Source organism: Sylvia atricapilla, chromosome 13 (genome assembly GCF_009819655.1).
Source record: "Sylvia atricapilla isolate bSylAtr1 chromosome 13, bSylAtr1.pri, whole genome shotgun sequence".
NCBI lineage: Eukaryota > Metazoa > Chordata > Aves > Passeriformes > Sylviidae > Sylvia > Sylvia atricapilla.
Window position 1 is genome coordinate 18,870,040 of NC_089152.1, and position 24,287 is coordinate 18,894,326.

The 24,287-nt window shown below is 56.1% G+C and overlaps 2 protein-coding genes across 3 annotated transcripts; both read right to left on the reverse strand.

Moving 5' to 3' along the window:
• Window positions 1–2,550: 2,550 nt before the first annotated feature.
• PTPN9 (protein tyrosine phosphatase non-receptor type 9) lies at window positions 2,551–13,155 on the reverse strand. The gene is given in 14 exon segments (XM_066328735.1): window positions 2,551–4,095; window positions 4,363–4,570; window positions 4,660–4,810; window positions 5,069–5,147; window positions 5,665–5,734; window positions 5,837–5,930; window positions 6,302–6,630; window positions 6,858–6,968; window positions 7,593–7,698; window positions 8,290–8,414; window positions 8,514–8,566; window positions 8,569–8,602; window positions 9,042–9,185; window positions 12,744–13,155. Coding segments are annotated over 14 exon segments (1,764 nt in total). The 5' UTR covers window positions 12,777–13,155; the 3' UTR covers window positions 2,551–3,868.
• Window positions 13,156–15,124: 1,969 nt separating this feature from the next.
• Window positions 15,125–23,902, reverse strand: SNUPN (snurportin 1). Of its 2 annotated transcripts, XM_066328736.1 has the most exons (8): window positions 23,734–23,902; window positions 23,450–23,606; window positions 22,541–22,645; window positions 22,344–22,440; window positions 21,396–21,493; window positions 21,025–21,102; window positions 19,877–19,957; window positions 15,125–16,174 (listed from the first exon to the last, which is right to left on the reverse strand). In XM_066328736.1, exons 1-8 carry the CDS (start codon window positions 23,883–23,885, stop codon window positions 15,845–15,847), a joined length of 1,098 nt encoding a protein of 365 aa, XP_066184833.1. In that variant the 5' UTR covers window positions 23,886–23,902; the 3' UTR covers window positions 15,125–15,844. The 2 variants fall into 2 exon arrangements, with proteins under 2 accessions (XP_066184833.1, XP_066184834.1); XM_066328737.1 differs by lacking the exon at window positions 22,541–22,645.
• Between the last annotated feature and the right edge of the window lie 385 nt (window positions 23,903–24,287).

The window sequence follows — 24,287 nt, forward strand, 5'->3', positions numbered from 1 at the left end:
AGCGGGCTGCTGGCGTCCCCAGACGAAAGCTGGAGGAGCCAGGCCTGGCCGCCCGTTAGCACTCATCTGGGCGTCTAGAGCGTGCTCGGGAAAGGGTGAAATACAAACACGCACGTTCCACGCTTCTGTTAAAATGTGTATTTCAAGCACCTTCACCCAAACAAAGTCTGAATCCCGTAGGTTTTGGGGTTTTTTTCCTTTCCAGCTGTTCTCCGTTCCTCGGAGCGGCGTTGCAGAAGGCAGCGGGGCGGTGCCGGGACGAGGCGCGGGGAGCGGCCGCAGCACAGGAGGCTCTCTGGAGCTGCGAGCTGCGGTTCAACCCCTGGAAGAGCTCTGCACAAGGGAGTTTGAGCCTGCACGGGGCTGCAGTGCCCCCAGAGATCGAGCCTGAGCCTTGCAAACCGGAGGCAAGGAAGCAGAAGGGCTGGGAAATGAATCCTAGCTCTGGAGCGAGACTCTTTCCAAACTCCCAGGGTGCAAAATTACAAGCACTAAAGTAATCGTCATTAGCGAGGCAGCGTGCATGCGAGCCAAGAAAGCCAAATGAGACAGGTGGGCACAGCGATGGCAGCGCCGCTTTAGGATTGCCCTGTCATGCCTTTAAATCCTCGTTTCCAAACTCCAGCGGAACTTTGGATTTCATTCTTGGAATTGCCTGTGCTGTTACTTGTGCTCGTGGTGGCTGATCCCCATCTCTGGGCCACTCCAGGGAAGGGGAGGTCCTGCAGGCATCAGGCTGCTTGCACTAAACAGCCCATTTTTCCCACAAACGTCCAAACAATACAAAGTTTTTCTTTCCAGTAACTTTTGGCTGTCTGCGTGAAGTGACCATTTCCAGAGAAATCCCTGTTTCTGCTGCTGAGCAGGACCTGCTGGCACAGAAGGAATGGATAGAGCAAAACATAGTGTTGTGCAAGAGGACTGAAAATGCTGGCTTTGAGAAGAAACGTAGCCCTGGAAATAGTAAGGGAGGGTGAATGTTTGGGTTGTTTTTCCATGGAAAAGATTTACAACCTTTTCCTCCACCTCCAGCACAGATGGGATCTTCAGCCCTCCTTGAAGGGAGCAGCGTATCTGAGCTGTTCCCATTCAGAGGCAGAGTTAGTGATCTCCATCCCTCTCCTCTGTTTATTCCTACCAGACACCCAGGACATGAGTCTTGGAAAAGTTTTGGTTCTCTGTGCCCACATCACATGGAATTGAGCCAGAAGGCACAGCCACCTTTACTGTGTGCACAGAGTAGGCTTGGTTGGGATTTCACAGCCTGTGGAAGAGACACTGGGCACATTTGTGGGGCCACGTGGGACACTTGGCATCACCTGCAGCTTTTGGATCCGAACCCAACACTTTGCCAAAAGCCCCGCTGAGCCACAGAGAGCTGCTGCTGACAGCACAGGATTAACAATAAACTACAAATACTCCCTTCCTGCACGTGTGCTGAAAAGAAAGCCCTGCTGGGTGAAAAAGTTTGGCAGTGAGGAGGGAGGGCCCTGGGAGCCTTCCTTCAGAGGATGAGAGCTCTTGGAGGAGCCACCCTACAGTGGGGGCCTGGAGGGAAACTCCGGGGCAGCCTGTGCCCGAGGAACAGACCACACTGATGGGCTGATGCTGCTCCAGGAGACAGCTGGGTGGAAAATGGTACCTGGAAGGATGGGACACTGCAGCTAAACCAGAACCACTCTGCAGGCAGGATGTGCACAGCTCCCAACACCCACCTCTGGCACACTCCTGTGCACAGGGACATGCAGCCCTTCCAGATGGATTCCCTGCTGCCTCTGGTTCTTTTCCAGCCTTCCAGTGCTTGTGTCTGACCTCGGTTTGGCACAGCCAAGCCAGTCCACGCCCAGAGCACAGGGGAAAGCTTCTCCCTGTGCTAGTCCTAGAAAGACACCGGCATCCCTCACTTTTTTAGGCTCCAGCTGAGCAAACACAGGTGCTGCTCTTCACACCCGCCAGCTGCCCTGCTCTGGGGCACAAGCTCTCTCACTGGCTCTAGGGCTTCATTTGCACAAGCTGCCTTTTTTCTTCCCTCATCCCTAAGCCTCGGGCTGTGGCTGCTGCTTGGGACTGGCATTACTTGCACCTGAAGGCACTGGGGCTGCCTGACAGCCCAGGAGTTCCCCCTGTTTTTTGTGCCCTACATGCCTGCTCAGAGGGGATCCAGAAGCCTGTACCTCCAAATGCTGCAGCAAAAGGTAGCAGTGGGCAGATCCCAGGGGCAGACAGGAGACTGTCCTGGGGCTTGTCAAGGCCTTGGGAAAAGGGGCAGGAACTTGGAGCAGGGTGGCGTGTGTCGCCTGGCTACATCAGCCAATTGTGCTGCCTTCCCTGCTGACACTATCCTGCCTGCCCAGGAAAGCTTCCTGCAGCCTGGTTATCTGTGTCCCAGCCTCACCCAGGCCAGAAGAAGCCCTAAACACAGCCCTGTGCTCCTCAAAGTCCATGTGTATTCAGGGATGGGGCCAGCTGGTTTTTAGAGATCACGGCCCGTGCAAAGCCCTGAATTCCCTCCTTCTGTCCTGCTAAAGTGCCCCCATGACAGCAAAGAGAACTGGTCACTGGTGGTATATTTATATATCAATACAAATAAAAACAAAACTCCCAAAAAAGTAATGACAACAAAAAGAATTCTCTGAGAGCAAAATAGGAACATTTACAAATACTTCTGGCTCTGGCTTGGATCAAGTTAATATTAAATTAAAAAAAAAAAAAAAAAAAAAAAAGAAACCAAACACAAAAAAAAAACAACAACCAAACCGAACCCCAAAGAAAATAGAACCTCCCAAACCCTGCACTTCCCTCCCCCAAGATTATAAAAAAATAAGAATATACACATTCAAAGAGCTTATTACAGTATAAAGTTGGGGAGGCCCAGGCAGTGGTGGGGGCTGAGGCCAGGGCAGAGGCTCATTGCCTCTCCAGGGTTTGGGGTTTATTCTTGCTCAGCGCTTTCCCAGCCCATGACTCAACACAGGGCTGGGCCTGCGGGTTCCCAGTGGCAGCTTGGGAAAGCCAGGCAACCCGGAGAGCCGGTCGGTCCCCACGGCCCCATCACCTCGTACCTAGTGACTCCCAAGGAGCAGGGGATGCCTGTGAGCTCAGCGCCCCCTGGACAACACAAGCCTCCAGATCCTCCCAGGAGCACAGCTGCTATCTCTCTCCATGGGGAAGACGGGACAAAGAAACACCGGGGACACCATCAAGTACCCTTGTGCCTCCAGCGGGATGGGCGCAGGAGTGGGTACTGGGTCCCAACGCTGCCCATGAGGGGAAATAAGGGGAAGGGGGAAGACCAGACAGAGCCAGGACCAAACTCACCGCTCCAGAGATCACAGCAGTGAGGTGGCAGGACAGCGGGAACCCTTGGGAGCTGCTAAAGGGGAGGTTGTATATATGTATATATATAATAGCCGAGGGGTCACAGCGGGGGTATATTATATACACACATACATACAGACACAGAGATGGAGCATCAGGTGAGGCCGAAGCACATGCCTCTTCCTCAGCCCCAGGACTGGGAATACATTTCCTAGGACTTCGCAAAGCCCCTCTCTAGGTACATCTTAGGTGGTCCCAACAACAAAAAAAAACCAAAAACGAGACAAAACCGAAACAAAACCCCAACAACTCGAAGAGAAGACAAACCACCTCCCCCAACCAACCAAACCCAACCGAAACACGACGGGGAGGAGCGAGAGCCCCTTCCCGTGCCAGCAAATGGCAGCCACCGTTTGGGTTGAATAAGGCACAGTTCCATAGCAGTGCTGACGGCTGTGGTGCTCCGGCACCGCCGCCCCCACGGCTCTGCTGGGTCCCGGCGGGCACCGAGGCAGCTCAGGCAGCCCCCGAGGATGGGCAGCAGCGGGTCTCAGTGCCCCGGCGAGCTCTTCTCCTGGGCGGCCCGGCTGTGGTTGGTGAGCAGCAGCCCCTCGCGCTGGGCGTGCTCCAGGATGGCGGTGTAGCAGAAGTAATACTGCTCGGGGGTCTGGATGCTGAAGGCGCGCTGGGTCCGCATGCGCAGCACCGTCTGGTAGATGTTCAGAGTGCCCACGTCCTGCAGCTGGGACAGGCAGATGTCCAGTGCGCAGAAGGTACCTAGGGACGGCAAAGGGTATGGCATCACGCACCAAATGGCACCGTCGCTGCTCCTTGTAAGAACTGGAGTGGTGGTGCTCAGCCCCACACTGATCTCCTGTGGGGACTTTTCTCACATCTGATGGTTGTGGGAAGTCCTGAGGACATGAGTCTCAGGTCAACCAGCTTGCAAACACACTGTGGGTCCCCGGGATGGAAACGCCCCAAGGAAGCTGGATTTGTCAGCCCACCATCCCCCCCAAACCTTCCCCACACAGCGCCCATTACCTGTCCTGCCAATGCCAGCGCTGCAGTGCACCACGACTGGGGGTCCCCCGGGGTGACCCTTGAAGCGAGGTCCCAGGGCGCTGACAGCCACTCTCTGCTGCTGCTTCACGGCCCCCAAAAAGTCAATGAGAGTGGCGGCAGAAGAGGGGACACCATAATCTGGCCAGCTCAGGTACTGGAAGTGGGACACCAGCCGCCGCTCCTTGGTCTGAGGAAAGCAGGGGCTTTAGACTTTTTCCTCCTCTGACCCTTGGTGCCCCCATGCCATTCCCCCACCAGGCAGCTGTGGCCACGCACCTCTGAGCTGTGGATCTCCAGGATGGTTTTCTTGTAATGGTTGAGGTTCTCTATGCCCAGGTTGGTGATGGTCAGGGCCCCAAAGCACACGTGGAAATCCTTTTCCAGGGGCCAGTACTGGCCACACTTCCTCCTGCCTCCTTCCTCCAGCCTGGGAGCAGGACAACAACAAGGTGGTAATGTCCTCCTTGCCTTGCCTGAGACCTTTCCCATGCCACCCAGCCTAGGTCCTCTGGGGATCCCACAGGGACCAAACAATCTGTCCTTGACCCAATGTCCTCCCTCTATGGGGCTCTGGCTGGCACCATTACTGCAGGATCACTGCACTGAGGCCGGAGCTGCTCATCCCACACCAAAATTGCTCATTTTGCTCAGAAAAAGAGCCCTGTGTCCCTCCACAAGCACTCACCGGGTTGTCATCACAATCACCAGGACGTTCTGCTCCCACACCATGCGCCAGAAGTCACCATAGGTGTTTTCCAGAGGCCCTGCAGGGACAACCCAAACATCAGGCCAAAAACCTCATGGATTTGGGCAACCCCTTGCCCAGCTGCATCCACCAGCTCCTCATCAGCCCCACAGGGAAGCACAGCCCCTTCCTGCAGGGGCTGACCCAGGTGTGGATCCATGAACACAGCCTGGAGCTGTCACCGATTGCCACCCTCAGCACTGAGTCCCTACGGTTCAGTGCTGATCCCACCTCTCTGCTCATCCTTGGGCAGATGGGGCAAATCCAGAGCTGGGAGAGGGGCAGGGAAAGGCTGCTGTCATGGATGAAGATGGATCCCCTTGCTCTCTTTCAGGAAAAACTTCCGTCCGCTAGCTGGAAACTGAGGGGAATAAATACACCCAGGGAAGAGTAAATACACCCTGAGAGAAGGGGGACCTGCTGGGCAGTGCCCTGCTCCTGGGACGACCCCCATGGCCAGTGGCTGAGACTAGGCAGAAAGGTGGAACCCACGGGTGCATCAGGAGCAGAACAAACTTTTGTTGGTCCAGCCATACCCTGAGTGCCAATGTAAGCATTCCTCTGCTTGTAGCCATCCATGAAGCTCGCGTTGATGTAGTCAGTCAGCTGCAGGGAGAATAGCATGGGTGAGATAAGGCCTCCAGAACCCTGGGACAGCTGTGCCAGCTTCCCACAGGACTGTTGAGTTTCCCTCCAGGGCCAGCTCACCTCTGGGCGGCTGTATGGCTTGGCCAGCTTGACACGGGTTTGGTCCAGGCAGGGCACATCCCCGTACCGGTTCTTGTCCTGGTTGTAGGGTGCCCTGGAAGGCGGGGGAGAGGGAAGCAGGGATGTATTCTAGGCAAGGCAAAGGCAGCATCCCTCCCCTCCCTCTGTGCGAGCCTCTGGGGCCCGTAGCCTGGGCTCTGCTGCCATCACCTGGCCAAAGCCTCGGGAAGCAGAGTCCCGGCCAGGTCCTGGTCCCTGCTGTCCTCTGCAGCTCCCCCCCTACACCCAGAGGCTGCAGGACCCACAAAGGGGGCTCACACCATCCCTAGGCCGGGGTTCTCTGTTGCTAACCCAAAGCACCACACCATAAAGAGGCCGATGGACCCCCATCCAACAGCAGAAGCATGGGGAGGCACCCAGCTTTTTGGGGTGAGAAGAGCATCTGGCTCCCTCCCACTGACTCACAAAGAGCAGACGAAGGTGCCAGCCGGGCTCCTGCGCCGAATGTCTTCGTACTCCTCGTAGATTCCACGTTTCTGCTTGTGGCTGACATGATCCAGCAGCTCCTGGAGGGTGATGGACTTGGGCCCGGGGACGTGGACAGAGCCGTTATCTTTGGGGGCTGCCAGCGGCACCAGGATGAGCTCGTCCAGGGGGTCGGGGTGCCCGTTCTGCTGGGGCAGGAACCGGCAATTCCAGCTCAGAGGGTCCAGCTTGAGGGACCCTCCGAGGTACTCAGGGAGGCATTCCCGAGGCAGGTGTTCCTTCAGCTCTGACATCTTCACCATCTGCACCTGTGAGAGGAAGAGGAAAGGCAGGGGTGACTCCAAGATGGTCGGAGAGTATTCACTGGGGATGGGGAGAGGGATGCCAAAGGTCTGGTGCTCAGCAGCTTCCAGCAGATGGGGCTGAATGGCCCCGGCTGCTTCCACCACCCTGTCACAAAGGGAAAGCAGCCTCAGCCCTGCCCACTGAGGGTTCTGTGCCAGCAGAGTCCCATGCCACGAGGGTCCCCACTCACCCGCTCCCGCAGCTTCTCCTTCAGCAGCAGGCTGATGATGGAGTAGGGCACGCGGAACCACATGGGTGCTCCCACGATGAAAACCTTCTTGAGCCGAGCTGGGAAGGCACCCTGCGGACGTGAGGAGGGCATCAGGTCCGCTCTGCTGTGGCAGGGGACAGGCCCCAGCAGAAGTGACAACCAGCAAAGCGACTGTATGATGGCAATGCCACATCTGAAGCGTGCCTTGCACGCTCACAGCTGTACTTGTTTTTATGAGCTGATAAGGAAACAAATCACCTCCTTGGAATTAGGTAAGCAGAGGGTTTGGCTCCGCGGGGGAGAGGTGAAGACTGGGAACTGGGATTATGCAAAGAATACACCCTAGCCAGTATTTACTCTTATTGCTTTTTTTTTTTTCCCGGAGAAGGGAGGAGGCACCAAATGCCAGCACGATTAAAAAATAATTTGCATCTGTTTTCCCAAAAGCGCTGCCAGCAGCTGTGAGAGGAATCCAGCCTGGGGACAGCTGATCCGTCCCGCCCGCTCCACACCGCAGCCACAGCAGGGCCCAGCCTGGCAAGCTCCCAGAGCCTTCCCAGGCTCCTGCAGGGCTGGAGCTGGTGCTCCTCGGCTGAGACATGCTCAGCGTGGTCTGGGGCGCGAATTGATGTCAAAACGGCAGGACTTTGAGCTCCCGGTGAGCGAGTGGCCCCATACACTGTCCCCAGACACCAGTTAACCCCCAGGCACCACCTTGAGCAGATTGAGGATCTTCTTGCTGAGGTCCAGCTCGAAGTTGGTGTACTGTGACCCTGCCATGTCGTAGATGAACACCAGCCCATTCCTTTGCGTCTCAAAGCTGAGGGGGAAACGAACAATGTCAAGCCCACAACATGCAACCACTTGGCTCCTGCATCACCAGCTCTGCTCTGCCCCACACTGACGCCCAAAAATCCTTTCCCCATGCTCCCAGAAGGACTCACAGACCCAAACATTGCTTCTGCACTTCCCAGCTGCTCCACCACCTCTTTCTACAGCCCTCATTTAAGCCTGACTCGTGCCTTAAGCCTGTCTCAGCATCATCATCTGTGATGGGTAAGGTCAAAAACAGCAAGAGCCTGGCAGGATAAATGGGAGGGGAATGTCCTGGGTTTATATTTTTGGCAGGGCTCACGTTACGTCTGGCTGATGGTGGGGCTGCCTCCTCCCCAGCCAGAGCCTGCAGGAATCTGGGACTTTGCTAAACTGAACCCAGGGCGTGGACAGGGAAAGGCTGCAAAGAGCCTGGTTCAGGGCTCGGGGGATTTTATTCCCCTGCTGAACAACTCCATCAGGAGAGCTGGCTGGAGTTCAAACCAAATTTTAAACCATGGGGAGCAGTGATCTCCCTGGGGAGTGCTCCCCGGGGACTGCAGTGTGAGACAGGGTTCCCCTGCAGAGGCAGGCTCACCTCTCCACAGCTCGGTCCAGCAGGTAGAAGAGTGCCTGGAGCACCACGTGCTGCACACTCTTGCTGGGGTGGTGCAGCTTGGCTGTGAACAGGGCGATGGAGGCTCCTGAGGGGTCCCGCACGCTCTGCCGAGGAAACAGGGTCAGCCCCCGCAGCACACACAGGGAGCAGAGCTGGGATAAGCCAGCCAGCTGAGATAACTCCATGGGGAACACCCCACCTACCAGGATGGTGAACTTCCCACTGAGCAGCTCCGAGCGCAGCGGCTCCTCGTGTGCTTCAGCTTCACAATCCCCTCCTTCAGCCGCGTCTCCTGTGGGCAGGGAGGGGAGTGACAGGGGCACAGGCATGGCCCACCTCTGCCCCACGGGACACCCACCCGTCTGAGGGAAACCTCTGCTCCTTGGGATCATTTTCCAGCACACCCCCCAGAAACAGAAGGAGCAGCTTTGCAACACCAGGTTGGAAGAGGCATGCATGGATCTATATCCCTCATATATACGGGGAAATGCTCTGTGGGCAGCACACAGCAGCCAGGAGGGCACCCATGAGCTGCCTCCCAGAGGAGGGGAAGGGATTTGGATCGGTGAGATCTCCATGGCAACCCACTTGGGCTGAAAAAGGATTTTCCAGTTGTATAAAACTTGTAAGGGAGAGAGAAAAAAGGAGCAGGGGGAGGGTGGTCCTAGGACCAGGGATCTCCTGCAGAGCAGGAAGCCCTCAGATGGGGGGTTCCAGCCCCTCTGGCTTACCCGGTAGGAGTGGAAGAGCTCGATGGCCCGCAGGACGTCAAACTTGCGGGCCATGAGGAACTTGACAGCCACATTCCAGGAGAGCGGGGACACATTGTACTGGCCTGTCCACTTGTTGATCTCCTCCAAGAACTGCTTAGTTGCCTGTGGGAGAGATCGGAGTGAGACTGGGTGAGAGGAAGAGGAGCAGGAGGAGGAGGAGGAGGAGGAGGAGGAGGAGGAGGAGGAGGGGTGCCCAAGGAGCATCCCTGGTCACTGTTGGAGCTACAATGCTCAACAGACCCAGCAGCTTCTCAGATGAGGCAGGGAGCTCCACAACAGAAGGGGTACGGACAGTGGTGACGGAGACGGCAGAAATGCCACATGGGAAAAGGAGGAAGGGGTGGGAAAAATGGCCTGGAGACTGGGGGACATTTATGAAAAGGAGAGAGGGAACAAAAGGAGGATTTTACAGGCAACAAACTCCCATTCAGACACAGCATCCCCAGCACAGGCCCCACCAGCTGGAAAGTGGCTTCCTGGGGCTGCAGCTCCACCACAGAGCAGCAAACTTGGCTGTGGGAACACAGGTAATGAACATGGAGGACTGACATTTCGACCTGCTACAGGACACGGAGCAGCTCGCCCAGGAACACCAGTTTCACAAATACATGGAACACCAGGAGGGTCCCAGCACGCCGCTTTGCCTTCTGCTGTGGATTGATCCCATCCCACACAGGAGCCCCAAGGGAGACAGCACAGCCCAGTCTTCCACCGCATCCTGCTCAAAGGATGCAGACAGGATGGAGGGAGACACCAAAATGCCTGGCTCCCACCCAGGCACACGCCAAAATGGAACAGCTTCCCTCCTCCCTGGAGCGGAGGATGGCGATGCTGTCCAAGGAGCTGGAGGAGGGACGGGGAGTGCTGAAGGCTGGCTCCAGGAGCAGGGAGCGCAGGCAGGCGGCGGTGTAGGATGTCAGGCAGCAGCACGAAGTTACTGGGAACTATTCAGAGTTACTGGGAGCTATTGAGCCAGAAAAGCTTGTCGGTGTTAATGACTTCCGACAGGAGGAAGCGAAGGGCTGGGGTTTATCGGCAGCGCGAGGCTCGGCAAGGACAGTGAGCCCCTCTCATGGGATGAGCCAAAGGAGCCCAGCCCATCCCATCCCAGGGGTCTGTCTCCCAGCACACACAGCAGCCAGAAGCTCCATAACTTAGTCCCAGAGTGGCACAAGCACACAGGAAAATAATGGGGCAATACAGGAACCATCTACAGCCTTAACACAGCACACATCCACATATAGGAATATATTCTATCCGTAAACATATCCTATCTAATATATCCCGGGCCACACCTCCGCTTTGCCAGGGCATCCCCTGAGATGCCCAGCTGCTGCAGATGCAAACCCAAATAACTGCAGATGATCCTTCCCCAGCACGTGCAGGACGGTTAGGATATGGGGCTGAGCACCAGGCACAACTCCCACTTCCCTCAGACAAAGACCAGAGCCAGCACCACAGCCTGAGACGGATGTGATACCCCAAGATCATGGGAAGGGTGTGTCCCCAGATGATGGGAAGAGGGGCCTGAAGGGTGTGATGGCAATGAGAAGAGGATGCAACCTGTGGTCAGGTCTGCTTCCTCAACACCTAACCCGTCACACTTCACACAATCCCATTTCCAGCAGCAGTCACGAGGGATGACGGGCTTTTTGCAAGGGGAAGATGCACAACAAGCACTGACTTTGCAGGGAAGTTCAGCCATGAATTCCAGCTTTCCCTGGGAACAAAACCAAATTCCAAACTTACCAGTGCCACCATTCAACAGCAGGGAGCCAGGCGTTACGGAGCTGAGCATCAATGCCCGCCATAGCTCTGCCCCCTTTGTGCGCTCCACTGGGTCTCATCATCATTCCTAGCCCCAATCCCAAATGGATTTACAGACACGTCAATCCCAGGGGAGCAGGAATTGCTCCACGTGCAGAAAACAAAGCGTGTGACCCAGAGCAGCAGCGAGAAGTCCCGTTTTGGCAGCACTGGGAGTGAAATTGTCCGTGGCCAGGCTTTTGGAACAATGCTGGTCTTTGGAGCACTGGCGTCATCCACGTCCCCGCTCCGCTGGAGCAGGGTGGTGACAAAGGCACTGCTGCCAGAATCCAGGGGTTCTTCCAGCCCTCCTCCCCCAGGCAGCAAACCTACCCTCCTTCTTCAGCATGGGGAAATGGGGGATAAACCTGTGAGAATTGCAGCTGGGCTGGAAACCTTCAAGGAAAATTGGTTTGGCTCCTCAGGGATAGGCAGAGAGCCAGTAGAAGAGATGTCCCAAGACTGGCCTAAGAGGAGAAGGGTGAATTTTCCCCTGGCTTGTGGTCGGTAACAGGGGAAAGTGGAGGAAATCTTGAAGGTCCCAAGGAGGCCGAAGGGATGGGAGGAAGGACATGTTCCAGCCCAAACCACCACGCACGCATGAAAAGAAGGAAACTTCTGTGATTCTGGCTTCCAGACCACCGAGGGCAGCATGAAAGGCAGCCCTCTCCACACCAAGCTGACAACCCAAACCTGGAGCCGTTATTGCAAACATCTCTTCACCTTCTCCATCTAATACTCCCAAACAAACCAAACATCTCAGATCCCTCTCCTGGGATGCCGCTCCAGCTGCAAACTAGCCTTCCCTGCCACTGCAGGATCTCCAAAACCCCTGTTTCTGGAAGCTTTGCCCCCTCCATGACACAGGAGAAATGCAAATCTCAGACACCTGTGGGGACAGGGGGCAAGGACACTCCCCATTCCTTGGGATTTTATCACCCTGGAGAGAACAGCGCTGCTCCCAGGAGGAAAAAGCCGGGTAGCTCTGCATTTGCTGAGCAGCAGCACAGGCTGCAGGAGGGGCTCTTCCACGGAGGTTTTGAGAACTCGGCAGCTCCATCCCAACCCTCCCAAACCTCCCTGTAGAAACGAAGGATTTTTAAAGGAGAAACCCCACCATTTTAGAAGGAAAACAGGAACTTTTGCCTTCGCTCTGCAGTCCCCAGCGCCACCAACGTGGCCAATGTGACAGCCCGAGGGGGCAGAGGCAGCCCTGCAGCTCGCCTGGTCCCGCTCCCGGGCTCCACATCCCCGTGCAGAGGGAAGCCGAGCGGCCGCGGGTGGGCGAGCCTGGGGAAGAGGACAAAGAAGGGGACAGGCAGGGATTGCTCCGGCCACCCGAGGCGGCCCGGCTGGCTCCAGGGCCCCGTTCCCCGAGCCCAGCAACATCCTCCCGCGGTGACGCAAGGCCGGCGGAGGAAGCCGGGACGTCACGGGCGGCCTGGGGCGTGGGAAGCGCGTGTACACGCATCCATCCCCACGCAGCATCCCCACGCCACTGCCCACGGCAGGGGCCCTGCCAGCGGCGACACGCTGCCGCGGGGACACACACCCCAGCGCTACGGCACGGGCCCTGCCGGGGCTCCGGGGCTCCGGGAAGGTTGTGGGGGTGCCGTAGGGTGGGCGCTGCGTGGGTCGGGAGGCTGCGGGTTTGGCGGCTGCACGGATGGGGGGCTGCGTGCGGGTGGAGGCTTCCCATCGGGAGAATCGCCTCGCTGGGGGGAAAAAAAACCCCAAAAAACCAGCCTTGCAACCCGGGTAGCCAAATAGCGATGGGAAAAGAGCGGTGGGGGGAAGGAACCCCCGGGGTCCTGCCCAGCCCGCCCCGGGAAAGACGAGCCCGGCGGGACCTACCTGCTCCTCCTCGGCGCTGAGCTCCGCGGCCATGCTGCGCGCCGGGCCGGGCCGGGCCGAGCCGAGCCGGGCTGCTCTAGGCGGAGGGAGCCCCGGCGGAGCCCATCCCCGGCGCTGCGGGCACCGGCCCCTCCCGGCGGCGAGGGCGGCTCCGCCCCGGGGGCCCCGCCGAAAGTGCCGAGAAAAATTAAAATTAAATGGGGAAAAATTTTTTTTTTAAAAAATTAAATATCTATATATGTGCGTGAGCGTGTGTATATGTCCGAGCCCCTCGGGAAGTTTGGCTCGGCCCGGGAGCGCCGCTCAGCTGGGCCGGGCCGAGCCCAGCTCCCGCCCCGCTCCGCTCTGCCCCGGCGGGGGCGGCGGCAGGAAGCGCCCGCAGCCCCCGGTCCCTCCTCCCCGTCCCCTCCCCGCCGCTCGCCGACCCCGCGGGGCGGGCGGGGGACAGGAAGCCGGCCCCGGCGGGGGGAGAGCGGGGGACAGCAGCCGGGATGGGGCTGGAGGGGCCCGATCTTCCCCCCACCGCTCCGCGCCGGCTCCCCCAGCCCCGGTTCCGGCCGCGGCGGGCGGGAGCAGCGCCGCTAAAATGGTGGCAGCATCCTCCTCCCTTTGCTGGTGCTGGATAAAATTCCCGGCAGCCGCATCCTCCCTTGCTGTTACTGGATAAAATTCCCGGCACGGCATTCTCCCTTGCCGGGATTCCAGCCTCGCAGCCTTCCCCCCGCGAGCAGGAGTCCGAGGTTTCCAAGCGTCTCTTTCCACTCCCTCCTCTCCGAGCCCTAAATGGCATTTCCCAGCTGAGCGCAGGTGTCAGCGCCTGGATGGAGAGTGCCGAAGCTCCTCCGGGAAGGAGCGGGGATCTCGGGAAGCACAGCCCCTTGTCGCTCCAAAAAGCCAGGCCCTGGGACAAGGGGACATTTTGTTCAGCCGAGGAGCACTGTGCTGGCAGCGTGCCTGCAGCCGGAGCCTGTGCACCTAACTGGGAGAAAATGGAAGTAGGGCAGAGGGAAGGGGCTGAGCCCCGGCTGGATGAGGGCTCCAGGCTGCCTCTGTCCCCCAGCGCCCCGGGCCACGTCTCCAGGTCGAGCTGCCCGTTCATCTCTCCTGCCCCAGGCCAAATTTCAGCTCCCGGTGGGGTGACCCCTCCAGTGGAGCTGCTGCCTGTTCCAGCTGGGAGTGGGATCGCACCCAGCAAACACAACAGTCACGGCACCAAACTGCGCTGGCCCCTGCGACTTCCGTTTGACACCCTCCCTCCGAAAACAGCCTCTCGTTCCCAACAGGAATTGTAACGCAAATATTTATTTCTCCAGCCCAGCTCATGCTTTTAAAAAGGGAAACTATGAGGCATCATCTGGAGCCGGCGGGAAGCTGCAGTCGCTTCCCTCTTGCTCTCCTCCATCAGCGCACACAGCCCCTCTCCGGCTGTATTTCCTCTCCTTCCCTCGCTGGAGGACCTTGGAAGACTGCTGGAGGGCAGTAACCTGAGCTGCAGCTTTCTCTGCCCTAAGAGATACACAAATCTTCCGTCCAGATGCCCACCTCCGGGTTTAATTGCCCGACGGAAGGAAAGCTGTACTGACAGGAGGCTGGATGCAGTCTCCTGCTCAACGCTCTCCCTGCAGATGTCTACCAACCAGGCAGGCTGAAGGTGGGAACCTTTAAGGGATCGGGAGGTTAAGGCAGTCCAGGTGCTCATCCTCTTTCCCTGGGCCAGCTGCTTCACACGTTAAAAAAGTAATACTGAAACCAGTAAATTAAGCAGCTGTTCTAAAGAGACCGCTCCAAACACTGCAGGGTCAGGGTGCCTCTTCCCTGCCAGAGAAAGGGAGCAGAGAGCAGCCCTCTCCCACAGCCAGGCCAGCTCCTGCTGCCCACTGGTATCATCAATAGCAGCCGCACAGCCAGATGGTCACACACAGCCCACACACTCAGCACAGAAACCAGGCTTTTTCTGGGGAAAAAAGCGGGGTGCAAGGGCAGGATACAAGCGCACCCGCTATCTGCAGGTGGCCAGCCTCATCTCAGTGTCTCCTCCAGGGGCATTTCCATTGAGAGCCGGGAGGAGAGTCGCCAATGCTGCCTCGAGTTTGATGTTTCGTCTCCCTCCTTTTCACCCCCCTCAGGAAACCAACCTGGGGACAGTGAGAACTATAATTTTCATCTCCCTAAAAGCAGGGAGTGGAAGCAGCCGGCACTTAAAAAGTGGGATTGGGCTGGGATAAGAAAGACAGGACAAGAGACTGAAGTACCTCCATGCAGAGAATTAAACCCACACAAGTGTTTTCTCTGCTCCAGTCAGCTCTGGAACCGATTTTTCAATCCCTATTTGGGAGGCACAGCACGCATCCACCCTTAGGTAGCAGGAAGACGCTCAAGAATTTGTCGTTCTGAGAAACCTTTTATTTGGCACGATCAATGGTAGCGTTTTTCAGAGTGAACCCATTCCTTCCTCCCCCCACTGAAAAAAGCCTCAGAGAGAGAGGCTTCTGCCATGCTTGTGCCGCACAAAGCCCTGCTCCAAGGCAGGTCCTGCTGCAACGCAAGGAAATTTAATTTTCCCAAGACCGCGTGGGTGTGGAAAGTCCAGCTTTTGGATTTACAGCAGCTCGCTGCAAACTTTTTGTTAGTAACAACTCTGATTGAAAAGGCCTCAGAAAACAGCTGGATCAAAGGCTGAGAAGCCCCAGTTTCCAGGGCTGGGAAGGTGGGGCTGCTGCAAGGGTCACAAGCAGTAACTGCACCTCAGAGGTCCGAGCACTGTTCCTATGCTGGAGTTTTGCCAAGACTCTAACAGAAGCAGGGTCAGGAGCTGACCTGTATCCCTGAGCTATGGGGACAGATCATTTCCCAACACACGACTGCTTGAGCAAAGAACCAGACAATCCTGTTAAGGCCTCACAGAAGTCCTGGCAAAAAGTACATCATAACAACAACAACAACAAAAATCCAGCAGCACCTGGGGCAAGATATTCCACTGTCATGCCCTTTAAACAAAGCCATCCTATCATCATTACTCTGCCCCTCTCGGGAGCACGAGGCACAGTGAGAAGCAGGGAGCCTTTTCCCTGCTCCCTGCCCAGCTGGCTTGTCCCAGCAGCTTAACTCTCCATCTGGCTCCCTGCTGCATCCTGGCCCTCCAGAGACTTTTCTGGCTGAGGGGTGGACAAGTGTTCCAGCTCGTAGTGTCCGTTGCTGGCGGCCGGCTCGCCGCCGGGGTGGCCCTTTTCCCCAGCCAGCTTTTTGCTCCTCTTGCTCTCGATGATCTGCTGGAGCTGCCGCCCGGCGTAGTCCGGCTTGGCCGTGAGCACGGTGGCGGGCACGGTGAGCCCCAGGATCTCGGGGACCATGTAGGGCCGGAGCCAGCCCACCAGCGGGGTGCTGCCCGGGGTGTAGTGGGTTTGCTTGTGGTAGAAGAGCAGCCCGTCGACCTATGGGCAGGAGAGAGAATGAACGAAAAGGCAGAGCTGAGGCTCCTGCAGGTGAATGACCAGGCACCAGACAACGGCTCTGCTCTCTGTTTGCAGGCCAAAACCACCAGCTGGATCGTTTTTCCTCAAGCGGTGCAATAAATAGCGGAAGGGAAAGAAGAAACCTGCAGAGCTCCTGCCCTGAAAGATCAGCGACTCCCAGATGGCTTTAAATTGTCAAAGGCAAATGAGTCCAGCCTAGTGTCAGCACAGAGCAATGGCCTCTGGATGCTTTCATCCCATTCTGCAGAAAAGCCAGAGTTTCTGAATGAGGCAGCCCACTTTACTGGATTAGGGTTATTTTAAATAATACATTTGGAAAGTAATTAGCCCGAGTGTGTGACGCCAAGGAGCCCCGATTCCTAACAGCTCTTTCAGCTGGCTTATGCCAAAAAAATTCTTAATGTTTCCCAGAAGAGAACTTCTCCCAGCAATCAGTGACAGTTAAGGGCACTCAGGACTTTAAAGGTTTAGGCCCGAACCCTAGCGCTACGATTTCCACACTCTGCAGTGCTGCAGCTGGCTGACGTTTTCCCCACTTCCCCACCGTGCTCAGGGATCCTCATCCCCCCTCTTCCCACGCTTCCCAGGGGTGTGCTCTGTGAGGTTGGATCCTGCTGTCAGGCTGACTAATGCTGGAGGTGGTGCTCCTCTTAGCTCAGCTTCACAAGCTCTTAAAAGGCCATTTGGCTACGAGGAAGAGTGGCTGAGTGGGCAGAAGAGAGGAGAACAAGAGCCCACCTCAGGATGAATTGCTTCCAGGCCCCTCCATGATCCTACAGCCCCCAGAACAGAAACACTGGCTGAGCACAAAGCAGCATATATCCACTTCTGCTCCACAGATGCTAACCTCTGGCAGAGAGGGTAAAGATTCTGGCACTATTTTGTCCATAATTTTCAGTCACTGTGAACATCTTGCAAAATTATCCCAGAAAAAGGGGGATTTCTGTGCTAGGAAAACATAAAACCAGAACAGTAAACATCATGATAAGCTTGTGCAACCCCTCTGGATATATAAAGGGAAAAGCTTTTCCACCCTGCCTCCTGGGAAGAATCAGATTCTGCAGCAGTCCAGCATATCCAGCCCATTCCTGTGGGTGCGTGGTGCTTGATGAGCAACGGGGATTCTCCGGCACCCACAGGAATGTTTTGGTAAAGATCAGAGCCCAGAAAGGCTTTCCAGATCACTCCAAACACCTTCCCCAAGCTAGAGAATTCAAAGGAGTTCAGCCTGGTGGAGTTAGGTCATGTTCTCCATTCCCTGATTTAAGTGACTCCTATATTCCTTCCCATTTATTTCATCTGTTGGCTGGGTCCCTACCCTGAGTCACCACAGTGACAGTGGCCACATCAGAACAGGGACCAACACTGTCCCTAAACGACTAAACTAAACGAGGAGAGACTGGCCTGGCAGGATTTAACATTCCACAGCCATGCTTTCCAGATTTTAGGTACTTAACAGTCCTCTCGTTCCTAAACATCAGGGTTTCTCAGAGGCTTTGGCTCCCCTGCCTTTGTGGAAAGCATGGTTTTACTCAGATCTGTGTGAAGGGCAGCTCCTTTTAAGGTCCACTCCAAAAACCACTAGAAATTCAGAGCCAGTCAATTGATCCAAAGTCTAGTGAATTCCGGGAAATAAGAGTCTGCTGAACAGAGTGGATCAGGCCCTAGCTCTGAAGTTACAGATTAACCCTGAAGACCCAAATCTGAAAGCACTGAGCTCCTCTGTGGCCACCACACACACAGGATCCCTGTCAGGATCTAAAGATGCTGGGTCCAGACCTAAGACCACCTCTGTTACCCTTCATCCATAGTCAGATCTATTTTGCCCCCTGCAAAGTTTATTCTGTTCTGTGCTGGTGCTAGAAGGTGTTTTGGGGGATTTTTGGGCTCCCTCTTGTGGCACACTGCAGAGACCCACAGCTCCCTTCTTCCTGGAAAAAGCACCCCAGTTCCTACGATGTTGGGGCTGCTTTGAGCCAACATACACAACATTTTGCTTCTTGAGGTCACACCCTGATATAGCAGAGGGCTGGGGTGGGGGGGCAAATCACAGCTGGATTACACAGCTGGAGTCTGTTCAGCTCCATCTCCTACTCCAGAGTTTTGCAACAGCCTCCTTTGCAGCCCAGAAGTTTGCCCTGACTGCAGCGGGCAAACGCTCCTGAGCCTTTCCTCAAGGGAGCAAATAATACCTCAGGAAGGAATGAAGACTTTACTCAGGAAAGCCAGGAATTACTCTGTCCACAGAGGCACTTGGAGCATTTGTTATTGAGAAAGCCAGCTGTAAGAAAGCTGGGAAACCCCTTCAGTCCATGTTCAGAGCAGGGTCTGGCAAGACCAGCAAGGGGTTGGGACTTTCCAATTTGCTCTGACGACTGCCCTGGCTTTCACAAGCAGAAAGCAAAGCTGGCCCTCAGAGCCAAGTTAGTGCCCTTAACTTAAACCTACACCAATTTTAACAGTTAACTCGGGATGGGAGAGCAGGAGAGACACTGTCACATCAACGTGGCTTTTGGCTTTGTGGGACAATAAATCTCTGTGGAGGCTGCTCCTGATGTAGGGCTGAGATTGGGCACTCTCAGGAACAGCTGCAGCCACTGGAGGAGCTTCTGGCTCACAGATGCTGTCACTGTCACTGGGTCAGAATGCCACTGCCTCCCCCATCCCCTTCCCTTGCAGTGACAAGTCAGCCAGGGCAGGCAAAAGCAGCCAGAGCTGATTCCACAAGGGCCTGCAACTCCCTGCTCACAGTCACATGGAACTGAGCTGGGTGGCACATGGATTTGCCTTCCCCAAATGTCAGAATAGCACAACAGCTGTGTTAGGGGAAGTTTAGAGTGGATATTAGGAAAAGGTTCTTCCCCCACAGGGTGGTCAGGCACTGGAAGAAGCTCTCCAGGGCAGCAGCTATTAGCCCCAACTTGCCAGAGCTCAGGGAGCCTTTGGACAACACTCTCAGGCCCAGGGTGGGATTCTTGGAGCAGTCCTGTGCAGGGCCAGAGCTGGACTTTGATGCAGCTAGCAGGTCCCTTTCTACTCAATACTGTGTGATTCTACTTTTCAAGCTGATGAAGCAAATGTAAGTGTCCTGCTTAGTCATTTCTGTCACTGCCAACTGCCCCCAGCTCCAGTACACCTCAGGCACCCATCATGAACACCCGAACACCCCAGAAAACATTGGGATTTTGCCATCACCCTTCTCTTTCCTCCCCATAAAAGAGCCAGGCACTTTGTTGGAAGCACCAACACCAAGGAAAAGCACCCACGCAGGCCCATGCAGGGCAGTGGTCAGTACCAGTCTGGGCCCTAAAAAAGTCAGCTGTCCACCACACTGCTACGTGACCCTGAGCTGTGCTGCTTCTGGAGGCAGCACGAGTGTCCTCTCATCCCAAAAAGCTCTTTCAGACACAGCCAACTGCAGCAAGGGCAGCACAAAATCAGCGAGTGCTGTGGTTTAACTCTTGCTTGTTTGTGTGGTTGAATGAAGTTGGTGGTGACAAGGCAAGAAATCAAACATGGGCATAAAGGCATCCATCCCACACACAGGAAACAGCAACTTGGCAAGCTTTTTGCAGCCTCAGGAGAGCAAATTCCCAAGGAGAGGGGATGGCAGAGCTGTTGCTAAGGCTGGGGTCTGGGGCCCCACCTGTGTGTTCTCACCTCAAAGGGAAAGTCTGTAGCCAGCAGCTCACACAGGCTGTCCGAGGAGCAGGGGAAGTTCTGCAGGCCCACAAATTTGTACTGAAAGAGCAAGAGAGGGTTAGAAGAGGCAACTCTCGGTCTACAGGAGAACAAGTTGCTGAATCCAGCACTGCTGAATCCAGGACTCCTCCGGTGCAGGATCTGGCATAAGAGGGAAAGGGTGAGCAACAGCTCCCACATACTCCTGATACCTTTTTTCCCAAGCACCTAAGACTGCAGGAAGGATTTTTCAGGAGACCTGACCCAGAAATGCTCTTCTAACCAAAATAGAAAATGACAACCTCCGGGCAGGATGCAAAGCAGACAGACGTCTGCTCCAGGCTGCTGGCTCAGCCAAGCCAATCTTTCCACCCAGGAAATGAAAGCTGAAACGACCCCCCCCTTCATTAGGTAGTTATCTTCTGGATATTCCTGTTGGAAGTCAGGACAGGATGTTCTCTGAACACAGACACCCTCACTGCAGTCAGCCCCATTTATCACTGAGATGCTCAGCTCACAGGAGCTGCTCTGCTTGGCCACACCTGAGCAGACAAATCTCACGTGTCTGTGCCCAAAAATTGCATTCCAAGCTGCTGTGGGCTCTAGGTCTGACCCCCATGTGTGAGTCTTCAAAGGAGGACTTTTTATTCTGGCCCAGCAGGGCCTCCAGGGGGGCAGGCCAGCATTCACCTCGACAACTTCAGCGGTCAGTTTAAACAGAGGGAAGGCTTAAAGCTTTACAAACCCACAAGACTGCAAGAATAAACTCCATTGTAGTCAGGCTGCCAACCAACAGTGCTCCTGAAGAAACCACACTGGTTTTCCATGCCATTACAAGGGAAAGCTAAAAACAGCATGGAAGTTAGCTGATACCCTGCGGTGTGATGATGTCCCTCAGCACTTTGGATGAGGGGAAAAAACCCCACTGAATGCATTTACAATATGCAGTGGTTCTATTTACATCCTGACACGGCATCCCATTTCATCAGATCTACACTTTGAAGCCTGATCTGTGAGGGGAAAGGGAAAAAAAGGAAAATGCTTTCACTCGTGAAAGAAACTGCTGAAGCCTGCTGAACAGGAGAGCTTACTGCCCCCAGCCTCCTCCTCAGTACAAAAGGACTTACCGGATTAATCCTGCTTTTCTCTGCCAGCCCTTCCTCCTCTTGGATTTTTGAGGAGAGCCAGAAGAATCTGAAGTCAGTCTGTGAAAGGAGGCAGACTTAGTGACCACTCACCACACATCACCTGACAGCATCTGCCAAGCATCTTTGTTCCTCTGCACTAGCCTGGGAGATTTACAAACTCGACTTCATCTGCAGAAACAGCACCCCAAACCCTGCTGCTCCCTCCCAAAAACATGCACACGGTTATCCAGCAGCCCTAAAGCTGTAAAGATGCTGGTGCTTAGGAGAAAAATCTGCCTTTTGCAAAGTGAGCTCAGCAGTGCTGGAGCAAAGCAGCTCAGGGAACAGCAGGGAGGGCAGGGACTCAGTACCTGGCAGTCATAAACAGGGTGTCCTCTCCAGCACATCACGTCCAGGATATAGTAGGTCTGCTTGGCCTCGTTGTAGATGCAGTCCAGGATGCTGTACACTGCACACACAAACACAGGGAGGTCAAGCCCTGCTCCAAACACCGCCCAACCCAGCTGGCAAACACCAGCTCTCCGACATTAACCCTGCCCTGATGTGAGACTGCAGAGGGATCCCCTTCTGCTAACAGAAACTGCAACCACAAAAAGCCTTGACCTTCAGGAATCCCACAAGGCTGCAAAGGGACCAGTCAGAGGCACAACAAGCAAGAGCATGTTTCAGAAAATGGAATTTGCCAGATAATAAGCCTCTCTTCTGGGGGCAAAAAAAAAAATGAACTCCAAGAGGTACTAAGGAAGATGACACCATACAAAGGTCTCTGTTAGAGGGCAGAGAGGATGTCGGGGTTTAAGAGAGTCAGTCAGACAGAAAGCTTATTAAAAAAAGTGGCAGGACATGGGGCAATGGTTTTAAACTGGAAAAGGGCAATTTTACATTAGATGTTAGGGAGAAATTCTTCCCTGTGAAAGTGCTGAGTCCCTGGCACAGGTTGCCTAGAGCAGCGGGGGCTGCCCCATCCCTGGAAGTGTCCAAGGCCAGGTTGGACAGGGTTTGGAGCAATCTGGTTTAGAGGAAGGTTCCCTGTCATTGGCAGGGCAGTGGAACAAGTTGAGCTTTAAGGTCTCCTCCAACCTAAAGCTTTTGAGGATTCTATGTGCTTATCTAGCATAAAAGCAGCTGATATTGTTCCCATCTAGTTATCTCCAGAGATACAGAAACAAGCCTGAAGCTGAGCACCCCCAGCACAAAAAAGGGGCACAGCTGTGGGACTCGGAGGGGCTGGAGGAACAGCACTGCCAGCACACACAAACTCCCCTCTCTCTATCCCAAATGTCTCCTCACACCTGTACCTTTGTCACTGGTTGAGTTGTGCCGGTTTCCCCCCGGCAGCAGGGATGGGAACCGGTTGACACAGAAGCCGCTCTTGGTGTAAGCTGCTGTTGTGCCCTGTGGGGAAAAAAGGAGAGGAAAAAACCTCAGTCAAACCAGTTTTATGCTGTCTGTGAATGGGTACAGGTGCTTTAGCGGCTGGTGGAAGCCCACTTACCCTGGAGGCCACGACAAGGGCCCTTTTCCCGACGGGACACACCACCACAACCCACTCCTGCTCCAGATCTGAGGGGACATCCACCAGCCACTCTGACAGCATCAGCTACGGGGAGTACAGGGAGAGGAACCAGTCAGTAACAACTCTCCTGAAATTATGGACGACAAACAGCTCAAGGGTAAAGCAAGGAGGTTTTGACTTTGCTTTGACAGCTACACTGGGTGCTTTAGAGGCAGCTGGCACTGCTTGTCACCTCCAAAACGGCTCCTTCCCTCCCCTCTAATGAAGTCCAACCTGCCAACACATTCTTCCCCAAGTCTTCTCTTGCTTCCCAGCTGCTGACTGAGCTTCAGACTCAGTCTGGGTACCATACACCTTGGTCCCCCCTCCAGCACTTGATTTTTAAAAACGTAGCAGGGCTTAGAGATTTCAAAATGTTAAGAGTAAAGAGCCTGGACAAGTTGACCTCTCTGGAGGTTGCCTAAGTGCCTCTGTGTTATCTAGGACCAATACAGCACCCAGACTGATAAAACCCAACTGAGTTTGCCCTTCTTTCCTTTCCAAACACAGGGAAAGACAGAAATCTTAAGCTGAATATTGCCTGACAGGGTACTCATGCTGCTGGCTGAGGTGAAACCTCCTGAAGTGGGGAACACTTCGGGTGATACAGAGTTAATGGCTGGAATCAGCGACCTAGGAGGTCTTTTCCAACCTAAATCATTCTAAAGCACATCCCATCTTCACGTGTTTTCCATTGGAACTCAGCACGTTTTGGAGGTGAAGCAATCACAGTTTCTCTGTGAGCACCAAGCCGGGCAGGACACACTCCTCTCAGCCCCCAAATGGCCATCACCGTGGCCCCAAAGCACCCCAGAGCCCTGCTCCACAACCGCACAGACGGCTCCTCACCTGATTGGCGTAGCGCTTGGGCAGCTTTTTGCCAGCATCCACGTCCATCGCCTCTTCCTCCGCATCTTTCCCTTCTCCGTCCTCGTCCTCGCTCTCCACCCCCGCCCAGTCGTCCTCCGCCAGCCTCCTGGCATGGTTCACGTAGTCCAGCCGCCTCCTGGGGTGGAGGAAACAACCCGACGAGGAGGCGGGTGACCCGCGGCACAGGCAGCCCCGGGCCGGCCTAAGGCGCCCCGCGCTCCCATCCCCGCGGCGCCCGCCCGCCCTCCCGCTGCCGCGCTCACTCTCTCTGGATGCGAAGGAGCCGCTGCCGGCGCTCGGCCTGCCCGGGGCCGCCGCGGGGTTTGTAGGCGGCGAGGCGGGGGTGCGGCGCGGCCGGGCTGCAGGGCCCCGCCAGCCCCACGGCCGCCGCCAGCGCCGCGCTCAGCTCCTCCATGGCAACCCCGCGGGCCGGCCGCGCTTCCGCCCGCGCCGCCGCCCGGCGCCACAGCGCCCCCGCGTGGGGCGGAGGACCCGCGCTCCCCCCTCAGCCCGCCCGGCCCGTGCCTCAGTTTCCCCCCGCCGGGACGGGGCGCTGCGGGCCGGCACCGGGCGCGGGCTGAGGGGGGACATCCCGGCAGGGGCGCGGGATCAGCCGCAGGCCCCGCGGGCGGGGATTCGTGCCCTCGGGGCCGGCTGCCTGCAGAGGGCAGCGTGCGGCTGGCCGGGCCGGGCCGCTCCCCGCCGCGTACCGGGCGGCGGAGCGGGGAGCGCGGCGCTGCCCTGCGTCACGGGAGGCTGGCGGCCGGCTCCGCCAGCCCTTCGGCAACGGGAGCGGCGCCGGCGGCGGAGCGGCCCC

Bases quoted from the DNA above. Each gene is read 5' to 3' on its own strand.
- SNUPN (XM_066328736.1), bottom strand. From the start codon at position 23,885: ATGGAGGAGCTGAGCGCGGCGCTGGCGGCGGCCGTGGGGCTGGCGGGG. The intron at 21,494-22,343 runs GTACAGGTGTGA...TTGTGTGTGCAG, and splicing joins CAACTCAACCAGTGACAAAG to TGTACAGCATCCTGGACTGC. The intron at 19,958-21,024 runs GTAAGTCCTTTT...TTGCTCTTTCAG, and splicing joins AGAAAAGCAGGATTAATCCG to TACAAATTTGTGGGCCTGCA.